Source organism: Crinia signifera, chromosome 5, assembly GCF_055691185.1.
Source record: "Crinia signifera chromosome 5, ASM5569118v1, whole genome shotgun sequence".
NCBI classification, from domain to species: domain Eukaryota; kingdom Metazoa; phylum Chordata; class Amphibia; order Anura; family Myobatrachidae; genus Crinia; species Crinia signifera.
Window position 1 is genome coordinate 33,031,630 of NC_139221.1, and position 15,517 is coordinate 33,047,146.

General features: G+C 46.7%; 1 protein-coding gene across 2 annotated transcripts in view; it reads right to left on the reverse strand.

Annotated features, from left to right (window-relative positions):
* Positions 1 to 4,301: 4,301 nt before the first annotated feature.
* SPAG1 (sperm associated antigen 1) overlaps positions 4,302 to 15,517 on the reverse strand; it is a 70,357-nt gene continuing 59,141 nt past the window's right edge. For both annotated transcript variants that reach the window (XM_083186975.1, XM_083186974.1), the window contains 4 exons: positions 15,378 to 15,504; positions 12,637 to 12,783; positions 9,085 to 9,426; positions 4,302 to 7,994 (listed from right to left, as the gene is read on the reverse strand). In XM_083186975.1, the coding sequence (XP_083043101.1) occupies positions 7,857 to 7,994; positions 9,085 to 9,426; positions 12,637 to 12,783; positions 15,378 to 15,504 (754 nt within the window). In that variant the 3' untranslated portion in view covers positions 4,302 to 7,856. The remainder of the gene's footprint in view (positions 7,995 to 9,084; positions 9,427 to 12,636; positions 12,784 to 15,377; positions 15,505 to 15,517) is intronic.

The following is a 15,517-nucleotide window of genomic DNA, read 5'->3' on the forward strand; positions in this document are numbered from 1 at the left end:
ATGTTCCAGAAGTTACCAGAGTGTGTTTTTTTTGTTTATTTATATGCTGCTACCTGTACCTGCATTACCAGAGGGAGAACAGGATTCTCCTCAATCTGGATAGCAAACTCCATTTATTGCCCTTTTTTCTTTGGCAATAGTATGGGGTACTGTGCGGCAGACATGGTCTCAGCTGCAGGTATGTGATGGCCACTGCTCACATGGCGTATGGCGCACATCAATGGGGCCGGGACCATTGCATCTGCGCCATGCGCCATGTGGTCCGCAGCCTTTACATATCTGCAGCAGACATCCTCTGCCGCACAGTACCTTATCCCTACTGTTGTAAGGGCATGTTCCAGAAGTTACCAGAGTGTGTTTTTTTTGTTTATTTATATGCTGCTACCTGTACCTGCATTACCAGAGGGAGAACAGGATTCTCCTCAATCTGGATAGCAAACTCCATTTATTGCCCTTTTTTCTTTGCCAATAGTATGGGGTACTGTGCGGCAGACATGGTCTCAGCTGCAGGTATGTGATGGCCACTGCTCACATGGCGTATGGCGCACATCAATGGGGCCGGGACCATTGCATCTGCGCCATGCGCCATGTGGGCCGCAGCCTTTACTTATCTGCGGCAGACATCCTCTGCCACACAGTAGCCCGTACTTATTGGGAAAGTTTAAACTGGGTCATACATACTTAAATCTTTATATATAGTGTGTGTTTTTGTACAATATCTTTTATATATGGTATTATAATATATTTGTGTTGACACAATCTATTTACTATTTTACATGTTTTAACCATGAAAGGCCTAAAAAACCTGTTTCTGTCCTAGGCCTAAATTATAAATAAAAATATTTTGTTTGCACAATAAAGTGTACAGTGTATATTTCATCCTTACCTTGCAATACTGGTACTGCAGCACCTTCACAATGGCTTTGCAGGTCTCCGGGATGATGAGGCCCAAAGCTTGCGGGGAGATGAGGGATCCAAACTTTAGGTCAGCAAGAGACCGTCCTGTCGCCAGAAACCTCAGGGTCACCACCAGCCGTTCCTCAGCAGGGATAGCCATGCGATACTTGGTATCCTGCTTCTCGATGTGGGGAGTCACCAGACGCAGCAATTCCTGGAATGTGGCATCATCCATCCTCAAGAAGTTACGAAAATCGTCTGGGTTATTCTCCCTGATGTCCCTGAGCAGTGGCATGTGCGAACGAGTCTGACGCTGAAGTAGCCACTGCTTTGTCCAGCATGATCTTTCTCTCCTGCGCTGGGCTCTCTGACGTCTGAGCTTCAACACTGCATAATAGAGCAGGTACTGTTGCTGGTGACTACCCATCACTGCATTCTCCATAGTGCAGGGTTAAAAGACACTTTGTAATGGCAGGCAAAACAAAGTAATGTGTAAAATAGCTATGTCCAGCGTTCAGCAGGTATAAACCAAGCCTCACTAGTAACAAAGCAGAAATACACTGGTTTAAAATGGCTGCTGCTATTCCTATCCCCTCTGCTAGTCCAGCCCCTTCATTTAAATTTCAAAGGCCAATCGGACGACGGTCGCAGGTGTTCTTGCAAAAAAACAAAAACCAGCGATCCGACCGTCTTAACGACCATCGCGGGCGCATCGGGATCGGATCTAGATCGTTCCGCCAAAAAACCACAATTTTTGCTAATCGTTTGCTGGGGACTGCCTGGGAGCTCCCGGGAAGTCCAAGGGAAATCGTTCCATGGTCGTCTATCGGTCGTGAACGACGGTGGTCGTCCTGGTGTGTACCCTACATGAGAGTTGCTGGAGTGGATCGGAGTTGTGACTGCTTCTCGTTAAGTTCTGTGCTAAATGATGTCATAACAGAAAGTGAAAGCAATTTGTGCAAGGACACAATCGGTTTTAAACTTGTTGGATATGGAGAGAGGGAACTGTGAAGACAGATTGGAGGTAGGAGCAGATAAGGGGTGGGGAGTTTGTGGGACAAAAACTGTCACAGCTCTAAGTGAAAGTACATTGCAGAAGCTATCATTTTTAAGGGCTTTTAACTAATTATATATGTGTCATTAGATCGACATGCATTGGGTGGAGCACTAAAGGCTGACACCTGAAATATGATGACATGCTTAAGGTTGACATGGATGAAAAGTCAAAAGGTTGACATGGGTTTTTCACTTTTTTTTTGTGCCAAATGTTGACATGGACATTGTATTGGTGCACCGAATCCCCTGCTTCAGGCACACTAGTGCAGGGATGGCCAAATCTGTCCTCAAGATCTACCAACAGTTCATGTATATCAGGCAGCCTGTGGGTCTATAGTAGGAATGAATGCAGCAGGTTTGAAAATGTGTCAGTTAGTAATGACTACAGCTGTGCACCAGCTAGGTGACCTGGGGAATGTGACAGTTAGTAATGACTACAGCTGTGCAGCAGCTAGGTGACCTGGGAAACGTGAGTTAGTAATGACTACAGCTGTGCACCAGCGAGGTGACCTGGGAAATATGACAGTAATACCCCTTTTACACCAGAGTTTGGACCCGGGATATTGCCGCTCCAGTCCGGGGCAGGGCATGGTGTAAATGGGCTTAAAAAAAAATAACACGGGTACTGTTCCCCGGGAATCTGACCCGGCAAATGTTCAGGGTCGGACACGGGGCTTATCCGGGGCTCAGGGTGGTGTAAATGGCCATTATCCGGGTTATTTGGTGGGTAGAGGGGCGCAAAGAGCTGATTGGTGCTTCTGCAGCTCTGGCAGATGATGTAATCTGCTGGAGACCCGCACAGGGCGCATGTAGCAGTGCAGCAGCAGCGTTACCACGCTCTGTGCTGCAAGCACACTCCACACTGTGTTTACAGCCTCATCTGCTGCAGCACACACTGGCTGTCACGCAGTGTGTTCCATTTTGGCTGACCCCAAACCTGATCTGCACCATCATGTCTGCAACTGCAACACAGCTACTCCGTCTGCCATCTTTGCTGCAATGCTGGGAGCAGAACCCACCCCCTCCCTTTTCCCTTTCTTGTGACCTCATCTCAAACAGCCCAAAGGTCCATTTTTAATGACACCAACAAGGAAAGACAGGGCTGATCCGTTTTCAGTGTGAAAGGGCCTTACCCGGGAATAACCTGGATTGAAGTGCAGTGTAAATGGGGTCTGAGGCAGGGCATGCCCTGGCAATTTCCCGTGTTCGATTTCCCGGGTCCTATCCGGTATTCTGGTATAAAAGTGGTCTTAGTAATGACTACAGCTGTGCACCTGCTAGGTTACCTGGGAGATGTGACCGTTCGCAATGACTATGGCTGTGCACCAGCTAGGTGACCTGGGGAATGTGACCGTTAGTAATGACTACAGCTGTGCAGTAGCTAGGTGACCTGGGAAATGTGACAGTTAGTAATGACTACAGCTGTGCACCAGCTAGGTGACCTGGGGAATGTGACCGTTAGTAATGACTACAGCTGTGCAGTAGCTAGGTGACCTGGGAAATGTGACCGTTAGTAATGACTACAGCTGTGCACCTGCTAGGTGACCTGGGAAATGTGACCGTTAGTAATGACTACAGCTGTGCACCAGCTAGGTGACCTGGGAAATGTGACCGTTAGTAATGACTACAGCTGTGTACCAGCTAGGTGACCTGGGAAATGTGACAGTAATGAATACAGCTGGGCACCAACAGGGTGATTTTGAAAATGTGTACCGTTGGTAGATCTCATGGTTGGTAGGGCATAAATGCCACCTGTCGGCACCAAAAAAAACCATGAAAAACACATGTCAACCTTTTGACTTTCAACATAATGCTGTCAACCTTACATCCATGTCGACCTATTTCAGGTGTCAACCTATAAGTTTTACACAAACACACACATCACGTGTAAAATATATAAAGGGGCTGATGTCAGGTTAATTATATGGACCCTCTAATTTCCTGGTATCTTTTCTCTTCATCATTACACCCATGTATGTAATACCCAATGTTTTCTTGCCTGACGCAATTCCTCATAGAATACACGATAACGTCGCATTACTATACAACGCATAAAGCAAAGGAACAGCGAGTTAATTAGTATCAGGAATTCAGTCACACACCAGATTCTCTTGCAACAGATATTCTTAATGTAAAATATAAGTGGTGTAATTAATGAGTCACATCCCCAATAACCGGAGTGAACACCTTTAAAAGGAAATAAAAGGTGTCATTGGCTGCTGAGGTAATGCGGATAAACATCTTAATCACATGTATGGTTGAGGCCGGATTACGTTGGATTATCCAGAGGTGGCTATAAATAGGGTTATACTGTTATACCGCACAGAAACACTTCCCAGACTCCGAGCTCATGAATGAAAAAATATTTAATAAAGTTTCCATTGTGATAAATATGTTGTAAGCAATATATGTAAACAAATGCTACAGTCCGTACGCACTGTATATAATCCATCCTTTACAATATAAAGATCTTTTGTATCGCAACATAAAATATTTACAGTACATTTCAGAATGAGAAACAGACAAATCCACTGGGAACAAAGCATTGTGCATGGAACGGGGCAATGGAAAACGACAACACACTAAAGAAACGAATCCGAGCTGTAATATGTATGAAATAGGAGGGGAGACTGAAGCCAGTACTATACATCCACATTGTCCTCACCCGCGACATGCTTATTGGACCTCCCATTAATGACCGCAATTCTGGGAGTTCTAGAAAACATGCAGTGTTCGGCATTCTTCCACAGAAGAATCACTTATATGCAATTATAAGGGTCCTAATAAACATTTGCCGCTGCAAAAACGCTGTATTGCTATAGGCAAGGACGGGATGCAGGAATATTACGCTCAGCTGCAGAATTGGAGAACACCCCCCTACGGGTGGGTTCCAGAATTGCACTGCAGTTGGGAAGACGGCATGCACCAAGATTTGTCACATCTTATTTGGAGCTGAATAGAAAGCGGACACAATGGCTGTAGCCCGAATTGCTGTGTTAGTCTACTAAATGTATTGCACTTCCTACCAAATAACATACACAATTCCATCAACCTTATAAAAACAGTGTTCCTTCTAGCGCCCTGCCCCAGTCACATCCCGCACAGTTCCATTTTCCTGCCTAGGACGTCGCTTTTTGCTCTGGTGCTTCTAGAACATGCTTGTATGTATCTCAGCACTGCTGCACCACACCAGAGAGCTCCACCTCCTGCAGGAAGAGGAACTACACATGATGTGATTGGAGAGAAAGAACACTATAATATAGTTATGTGCAGCTGTTCATACAGTCAGTATTGGGAGCATACAATGGCACAGCCATGAGAGGCAGAGGAGGGAGGTATTCCAGTTACTTATGCCAGCAAATCAATCATCATGGAGAAGATAATGGAAGGAAGGTCTCCGAATTGGACCATTTGCCTGGTCTGAGGTTACGGCCCGGTATTGCTCTATGGAATAATAGTTCAGCCGCCCTATCAGAAATCAGGTGGTGTTGTCACCAATGCTCCGCTCTTGTGAGCTTCCTGAATAACAGTTTGGGAACCACGGTATTAAACTATTGACCTGCTGCTATTTAATGTACCTCCTTTTAGTTTATGCTTACCATACTATCCCCCATTAAACCTGGAACCATGGAAGAATACACAGGCCCTGCGGCAGATTACAGCCAAGAGAAATTCAGGCTCTCAGCACCTCGCACCGTATTTAATTTGGCTTTCGATGCAATGTACGCACCTGCGTAGTTCATATTGCAAGCCAAAATATCTGCGCAGGCCGTACTTTTTGTATTAGAACGCCTCTAGTCCAAGTCGCACGCTGCTGTAGCGTACCGCACCCGGTCTGATCTAAATGTGATGCGATCTAGTAACAAACGCAGAACCTGTGTACTTCAGGAGTATCTCAGTTTAAAAGGAATAGTATAGAGGCGTTTAGTATTTGAAATAAGAAGTGTTCATATTCTGCCTATGCACATTCACACACAGCATGTGGTGGTATGACCGCGCTTACAGCTGCCGCCCGGTTCCTACTGCTGGGGCCAGGTGGTGTGTTCAGCAGATGTAAGTGGCCATTACAGTAGTTTACTGCAAGGTCTCTGACTAGCAGCCATATTGCTGTAGTTAGTGCGGGAGGATTGCGCCTATCATTACACAGCATAGCAACCATAAGGAGAGTGTGCAGTAATGCATGGGTCTAAGTAACCAGTCTCTTCCCGCATTTGTACTTCTTGACAAATCAATCAACTTTTCTGTTTCTCCTGTATAATGTATAAACCTGCATGGCATTATATATTATGTAGCGAACATCGCCACCATGTGGTTACTTTTACCCCTATTGCCCAGCTGAGATCTCACTGCTCTACCTTCCCTAACTGCAGTACACAGTGAACAGCGAGAGCCCTAAAAAGGCCAGAACAATGAGAAGCCTATGAGTTTCCTCATATTAAACTTCACACTTCCACATTTAGGGTGATGAACACAGGAAACATTTGCTTTGCAGCTAAAAGAGCACAGTGTTCAGAAGTACTGGATTTCTGCCATAGTGACCGGTTACAGCAAACTGGACACGCCTCCTGTTACAACTGGACAATAACGTTATGAAGAGCTTTAGAGGATTCATTCATTAAGCCAGGCATGTCCAAACTGTGGAGCTCCAGCTGTTGTGAAGCTACACATCCCAGCATGCCTTGCCATAGTTTTAGCATTCCCTAAACTGTGGCAAGGCATGATGGGACTTGTAGTTGCACAACGGCTGGAGGGCCATACTTTGGACATGCCTGCATTAAGCTCTTATGGGGGGGGTCTGGTTTTTATCACCCATAGGGTACAGAGCTACTGCTACTACCATCCACTAGAGGGAGAATATAATAGTGTGCCGAGTGTAGCGAGGAACCGAGCCCAAATCATGTGGAGCCATGCCAGGTGATGCGCTGCACTTTCAGTTTCGGGTCAAAAACCTTTTGACTGTCAACAACCCCAGTGTCGACTGATGCTTGTTTCGACCCTGTCAACCTTTCTTTAGGTGTCACTCTAAGGCCTGTCGACCGTCAGTGGTCAACTCAATGACCCATACCCCACAGTATGAGGGAAAGGGGGCTAAACCAATATTCATAAGGATGAAGACTTAACTGTAATACAACTGAACTCAGTGGAGTGATGGAACTGGCCTTTATTATATCTGTCTCATCGTAGTGACATCCCAGACTCCTGCTCAGTCACACAACACCATGGTAACCGCAACATAAGAGGGATATTGCCGTAAACAAGGATCCTCAAGAATATTAAAAAAAAGGTCATATAACGATAACTCAGCCTTTCCTGATGAATATCCTCTGGACACAATGGTGGAGGGGACAGGGTTGATAAAAGTACAGTTATAGCGAAATGGAGAGGAAAAAAAAAAAAAAGTCGGTTTTGATATACATCTAAATCATGTGTTTAGCATTAGGATTTACGAGGGACACGTGTAAGGCAGCTGTATGACATTCCCACAAACACTGCTGGATGTATACCAGATAAGCGTGGTCCGGGGCTGTTGGCTCAAAGCCGGTCTGCTCCTTTCTTGGCGTATGCTGCGTCCAATGACGGCCGGCCATGCGAAGCAATTTGGGTCATTTACTTATTATTAAAATACTTTCTATTTTGCAATGAGATCTCCCTGGGGTAAATGGTTCCTGATGGCTTGTGCAGAGGGACAGGTGCCAGCGCCCACACATCACATTGCCAGATGAAGGGATTTCTGCCACCCTAATAATCCAGGGTGTGATCATTTATGGAAATGAATTGAACAACTTTACACTTAAATAATAATGAACCAGTCATGCTGAATAGGTGATCAGTCAGCTGATCTATTGTAGATTGCATAGTTTATCCTTCCCTAATGAGATCATCGATCAAACCGTGCATAGGATTTATGTGCTGAGCTCGTAGGTCTGTGCCAAGTTTGTTACTGCATCCGGGTCAAGGTCATCGTCCAGTCTTCCCGAAAGACACCTGAAGAGATATTCAATGTCCTTTTTCTCGGTCTTGGTTAGAAGTAAGGACACCACCTGAAAGGCAAAATATAAAGGACAAATTCAGGTACAAGCACTACATCTGCAGTATGTATGTAGGGGTTAAAGTGAGGGGTGATGGGTGGAATGGAGTTCCACCACCTCTAATGGTGAGGTTTAAACATTTTAACCTCCACATTGGCCCAGCACTTTAGTTCTCACAGAAAAGCATTCTAGTTTGCCGGGGATGCCAATGTAGAATCATTGCATTGTTGTTAGTGAAATACAATGTAATGTTCATTATGGCACCCAGCACCTTTCAAAACCCCTGCCTGGGGTGTCGCTGTCTGCTTTGGTGCATCTAGTACAGTCTGGTGTGTACCGATACAGGTCACAATGCAATAAAGACACCACAGCAGACAGCACCACCACAGGTAGGAAAGAGGAACTGCAGGGGGTTTGAAAGCTGCAGGTTGCTAGAATGAATTACAGCTAATTGCTGGGACAGCTGTGCTGCTTTCCATCAGTGTTACGCTGATGGGCCCTTCTTTATGTGCAGACCTAGGGGCTGTAGCCCCATACACCCCACTGTATGTTTGGGCCTGATTATAGGGAACCTACTGCAATACTCTGTATTACACTCTCTTATTGGCATTGCTGCTAATTGCGTGGTGGACCAATACAATTTGCTTTTACAGATTGAGGTAAGACAGGACCCAACACATTTCACCACATGGTCCTAAGGGTGCTTTGTATAGAGATGAAACGCGTCAGAGTTATCTTACCAAATACTGTACAACCTAAGGATAAATGACAAAGATAACAGTTTTTTTTTCACATGGGATGTTGCTATCGGACTCTTATCTTAGTAAATTTCCCAATCTATAGGATACGGCTACAAATAGATCACAGCTCACCACGCTGTGAAACCTGGGGAATTTTCCATAGACCGCAAAGTTTTCTTCCAGGCAGGCAAATAGAAGTAAATCTAATACAGCAGCAGCAGCACTTATCCCTACACGCACTGTAATACATGCAGATCTCCCCACCAGCAAGAAACCTGTATAGGATCTAGTGCTGGGAATGATTCCGGACTGGCCATTGTTTGTTAGAAGCAATCACAGTCCTCCCCTCCCAGGACCCGTACCGTAAATCTATCCGCTGTGCTGAGATGGTACAGGTACTGATATACCAGCGTAGGGTTCTTCTCCACCACGTGTTGCTTCAAGGACTGTACAATTAGCATGATGATCTCGGTGTCCAGCTTGTTGCTCAGGAACATTGGCAAGTCCTTTGGGTCTATGATAGAGAGTAGCTGGGCACAGCCTTCCAAGTCATTCTCTGCCCTGTAGTTATTCATGAGGTGTTCAAACTCATGGGCATTGCTGGGCCTTGTGATCGGAGGCCTCTGGTTGTTCCCTGGTGTCGCAGAACTTACAGGTCGGTTGAGGCTAAAGGTATTGGAGGTGGGCTCCTCCTTCTCATCCACCTTAAAGACAAATGAAAATTAGAATGAATGAACAGGTTAGGACTATTTAGTAAGGGCAGAAGCCAGACAGTAAAGAGTCATGTTGGCTAGATCAGGCAGGACTAAGTACGATGGTAAAACTGACGGCAAATGTCCCATCTGCATTCATCGGTTATGGACAGAAGCCGCGGGCTACAACCGCCGCCGCTAGTTCTGTCAATAACTGATATCTATGGAGATACTGTGTACATGAATAATGGATACTGTACAGGAAGCAGATTATGGAACAGAAGGGATAATATAGTAAATGTTCTGTTTTGTTATCAGCATCCTTACCCCTATGTGCAATACACCAGCATCATCCCATAGCAGAGTTTCCCAAAATCCGCCATGCAGTGCAGGATTTAAGGATATCCATGCTGCAGTCCAGGTGGCTGAATCAAATTTACTGAGGTACTAATTAAGTCACAAGTGCCAAAGCATGAAACCCTTATATTCTGTACTGTAATGCTGGAGCTAAGCTGGCCATACACCTAAGATTTATTGTCCGATCTGGCTGGAACAAACACCTGGTAACTTATGGGAGCAGTTGTCCATTTGCTTTGAAATGCTGGAAAACTGACAAAATACAGTCAGATTTTACCAGGTTTTTGTTCCAACCAGCCAGATCGGACAGTAGATCTTTAGGTGTATGGCCAGCTTTATGGAAACGATCCCAGTCATCAATGATCTCTATACCCAGGATTCTCATTTCCAGTCACGAACCACCAACAGGTCAGGTTTTGTGGATTTCTCGAATTATGCATAGATGCGTTATTACAGTATATGTTGCTGGGTCAGTAATGATCCCAGATGGAAATCCTGAAAACATGACCTGTTGTGAAAAGTTGAGGACGAGAATGACTGCTCTAGACCAGGAGTCCTCAAACTATTTTGCTGTGGGACCCCATCAGACCATAAAAATAATGACAGGACCCCAGCAAGTTACTGCAGAAGGTCATCACATCACACGTGTAGTCAGCAGACAGCACATACATGGCAGCATTGTGGAGGCACAGAGTGATGGGAGGAGTCTAATATACCATAACCCATCACATCACACGTGTAGTCAGCAGACAGCACATACATGGCAGCATTGTGGAGGCTCAGAGTGATGGGAGGAGTCTAATATACCATAACCCATCACATCACACGTGTAGTCAGCAGACAGCACATACATGGCAGCATTGTGGAGGCACAGAGTGATGGGAGGAGTCTAATATACCATAACCCATCACATCACATGTGTAGTCAGCAGACAGCACATACATGGCAGCATTGTGGAGGCTCAGAGTGATGGGAGGAGTCTAATATACCATAACCCATCACATCACACGTGTAGTCAGCAGACAGCACATACATGGCAGCATTGTGGAGGCACAGAGTGATGGGAGGAGTCTAATATACCATAACCCATCACATCACATGTGTAGTCAGCAGACAGCACATACATGGCAGCATTGTGGAGGCACAGAGTGATGGGAGGAGTCTGATATACCATAACCCATCACATCACATGTGTAGTCAGCAGACAGCACATACATGGCAGCATTGTGGAGGCATAGAGTGATGGGAGGAGTCTAATATACCATAACCCATCACATCACATGTGTAGTCAGCAGACAGCACATACATGGCAGCATTGTGGAGGCACAGAGTGATGGGAGGAGTCTAATATACCATAACCCATCACATCACATGTGTAGTCAGCAGACAGCACATACATGGCAGCATTGTGGAGGCACAGAGTGATGGGAGGAGTCTAATATACCATAACCCATTACATCACACGTGTAGTCAGCAGACAGCACATACATGGCAGCATTGTGGAGGCACAGAGTGATGGGAGGAGTCTAAAGTAACAGACAATAAAAAAAAAAAAAAACTTTCAGACTCCTTAAACCACTGACAGATTAAAAAAGTCATCAGCCTGATGGTCAGTAACATGGCGTCGCAACCCCATGCTAAGAAGGTCGGGACACACTTTGGGGTCAGGACCTGCAGTTTGAGAACCGCTGCTCTAGACCAGGCATGTCCAAACTATAGCCCTCCAGCTGTTGTGAAACTACACTTCCCAGCATGCCTTGCCAAAGTTTTAGTATTTCCTAATAGCAAAACTGTGGCAAGGCACGATGGGACTTGTAGTTTCACAACAGCTGGGGGGCCATAGTTTGGACATACCTGCTCTAGACAGTTACCCTACACTCATCCAGTCAGCTGTCCAAGAGAGGAACAGAGATGAAACTTATCAGCAAATCTGTGGGCTGGTGACCGTAACATGCAAGGAAAGTGCTGTAACCAGTAGCAACGTGCCTCCAGTCTAAACCAAACATTGTAATGAGCAGAAACCAAAAGCACATTGAAACTGCGTTTATAATCGTGCTCCTTTGCTCTCAGGTAGAGCGATCCACTGATAGACATCAGTACTTACCCGTAAAGCTGGCCATACATCAGAATGATTCTAGGCTCAAACGCACGATGTAGACTGATTGTATAACTGATTGTGTGCACATCCGGAGGTATTTCGGTACGACGGCAATAGCTTATGGTCTCATCATCATTTAATAATTAGAATTTTTTTATTGCATAGCTTTTATTAAATAATAATATTGCAGTTATCTTCTTTCTAAACAGAAAATGAAAGTGCAATTCCTGGAAGAGCTCTTGGGTGGAGCATGGATCATTAAAACATATTGGACGTGAGTGAGAGCATATAATGGCTGAGGAAGAGTCTCTGTCCCCATGACATCACCAGGCATCTCGTCGCCATAGTGACATTTGGAAATAAATCCGAGCAGCGGGTGCCCTGTTCTGTGTCACAGAGCCCAGGCTCCCGCACAAGACACTGACGTGGGCAGCAGTGGGAATTACACTTGCTATTTTCAGCCTGAATCCAATCAGTGCATGAACAAAACCTCCTGGAGGTCAGCTCTCTATTAACCATGTAACAGACTTACACTCATCCGACTGCTGGGGATGGGACTCTCTGCGACGCAGGCCTGGGCCCCCGTGATAAAGAAAGTCTTACACTGTCCCTCAGTACACGCCGGCAGTTCCCGGAATATCTTATTATAATAAGCAATCGATGGACAGGCGTCCTCTGCTGGGAACACTTTCCTGGAGGAGACCAGAACTGTAGCTTTGTAAATAAGAGTCTATAGAGCTTCCTCGTCTCAGTGATGCCAGACTTACCTCCTCTATTAAAATCTTCTTTCTTGGCTTTTCCTGACCCCCGGTACCCAAGAAGGGTGTGACTTCCGTAAGGAGATTCTTTGCTTCTGTGACGCCTGGATCCAGCGACAGAATTTTCCGGAGATCATTGGCGCAATCTTGATATTTCTGAAGTGATTAATGACAAGTCCAATATGTTAGCATTATACACACACACTGGTACCCTTATCCCTTTGTCTGGCCTGTTGGGAGTGCTCAGATTTCTGCCACATGTGACTGGTACATGGGGGGCAGCAGTGAGACTTGAGTGGCAGCCTAGGGGCTGCAGGTTACATACCACCTGGCATCTGTGTGCACTTATTACATATTCCCCAGGACAGCATTATGTAGGAGTAAGGATGATACATACTGTAAGGATGATTATAATAAATGAGAGAACAGCCGTTGTGAAACTACAAGTCTCAGCATACTCTCCCACCGATCAGCTGGTAAAGCCGGATAGGACTTGTAGATTCACAGTTGGGCAAGGCCTGCTTTGGAGGATGCTCAGGAGCACGCACCAACCACAAGACGACAGCGTGATAATACAGTAGTCACTAAGGCTTTGTGCCAGTGTGGTATTACACAGTACCAGCAGTCGGTCAGTCCCAGCGACAGTGTCATGCTCCGGCAGTAGGCGGTTTGCCATATTATTTGTGAAGAGGGAATATGCGCAGATTGTGCTCTGGTGGGGAAGGTCGGGGATACGGCTGTCAGGCACGGCGCAGACCTAGCACCAGCGTCAGCTTGTGTCAGGCCTTGCACAGGTTAGTAAATTGGCCGCACACTAATACACGTAGCTTCCTATGGGGATGCGGCAAACTCTGCGTAATAAATCAGGGATTATTCTGCAGAATCCAGATGTTGATAGAATGATGGTTATACACACACACACACACACACACACACCAAGCTTCCCGATGACACACTGATCACATTACAATTGTGTGTTCCCCCCTGTATGAGGGCAAACCCTTAGTGCAGCTGCTGCCGTGCACACAGAGGGGCCCGATTCAGACATGTACGAGTCCAAATCCGGCCCTGTTATCGGTAGTGGGGGTTCTGCACATGTGCAAATGCCTACGGCGGGTACGGGCGGGAAGAGGGCAGCTGCAGGGGGCGTCCCCATGAAAAGGCTGGGTGCTGGGAACACAGGCGGGTTGTAGTCTGCTCAGGGCGGGTGACATCACATGACGTCAGCGTCCATTGTTTTCTCGGCCATCTCCATCTGAAATAATCAGACTGACCGATTTCCGAAGGGGAGATTTATCGTTGGACGGTCGGCGACTATCGAATGATTGCTCTCCTCTTCGGCTGCAGGCGAGGGGATGCGGGCAGCGGGTGTTCGGCAGCACTAGCCTGTGAGTAGGCAGCCCAGCAGACACGCCTGAATCAGGCCCAGGGTGTACTCGGTCCTTATCATAGATATGGATACAATTTACTAGAGTATCCAAGAGTGAAAAGCGGGGATTAAGCCCATCGCATCCAATCAGATTCAAGCTCTCAATTCTCTATTTTATCTTCGCTAATCAGACAATGATAGGAAGAATCGGATTGGTTGCTATGGGCAACATCCCCACTTTTAGTAAATTTTCCCTAAAGGAGCCCATACGGGATGCGGTTAATTTAACGGCGGTCGGGATCCCGGCGGTCGGAATCCCGACACTGGAATCCCGAAACTTTCTCCCTCCGTGGGTGTCCACGACACCCATAGAGGGAGAATAAAATAGCGTGCCGAGCGTAGCGAGGCACCGGGCCCGCTGCGTGGCGAGCGCAGCGAGCCCGCAAGGGGGGCGATCCATGTCCCCCCCTTGTCGGGATTTCGGCGGTCGGGATTCCAGTGTCGGGATTCCGACCGCCGGGATCCCGACCGCCGGGAAATCATATCGGATCCGCCCATACACGGTCCGCTGTGTATGGCTCCGTTTTGTAGTATGCGATGCGCGCTCCCGCGCATCACATAGTACGGTACAAAAAGTATGTGCTGCACATACTTTTTGTACTAGCTATACATCGGATCGGATCGCAGTGCATGCACAATGCATGCACTAGGGATGCGAGCCGATCCGATGTGTGCTGTTTAAGCACACAACGGATCCAATTAACGGACCGTGTATGGGGGGCTTAGGGCTTTGGGATACCAACAGTGACGATCCCTAGTCAGTGGCCGCATGGAGCTCGTGTGTCCTTGCAGGCCTCTGTGTTCTATAGAAAGACTTTCCTGCAACATTCAGCAGTGACGTAGGGAGGTGCGGGAGACAGGCTGAGGTGGCTGAGGTGATTCCAGAAGCAGCGTCTCCTCCCCATACATACATACATATTCTGTACAGACATGTATATGTATGCACGCCATCAGCAGTGACGTGGGGAGTTGCAGGAGACCGGCTGAGGTGGCTACAGTGATTCCAGAAGCAGCGTCTCCTCGTCTCCTCCCCGTACATACATACATACATACATACATATTCTGTACAGACATGTATATGTATGCACGCCATCAGCAGTGACGTGGGGAGTTGCAGGAGACCGGCTGAGGTGGCTACAGTGATTCCAGAAGCAGCGTCTCCTCGTCTCCTCCCCGTACGTACATACATACATACTTATTCTGTACAGACATGTAGGGAGGAATGTCTCCGCAGCACCTCCCACCAGTTACCCCACCGTTCCCTGACTGCAGGCAGAGAAGCCCATTACTAAATATCAGTGTGGTTATATCGCTGATTTACCTCTAATCCCTTGTAGGCCTGAGCTCGCCTGTACAGAGCTTTGACATTGGAGGAGTCTCTCTGCAGGGCACAATCGCAGTCCTTGCTGGCATCTTCATACTGGCACAGTTTCAAGTAGCACAGCGCTCTGCAATAGAAAG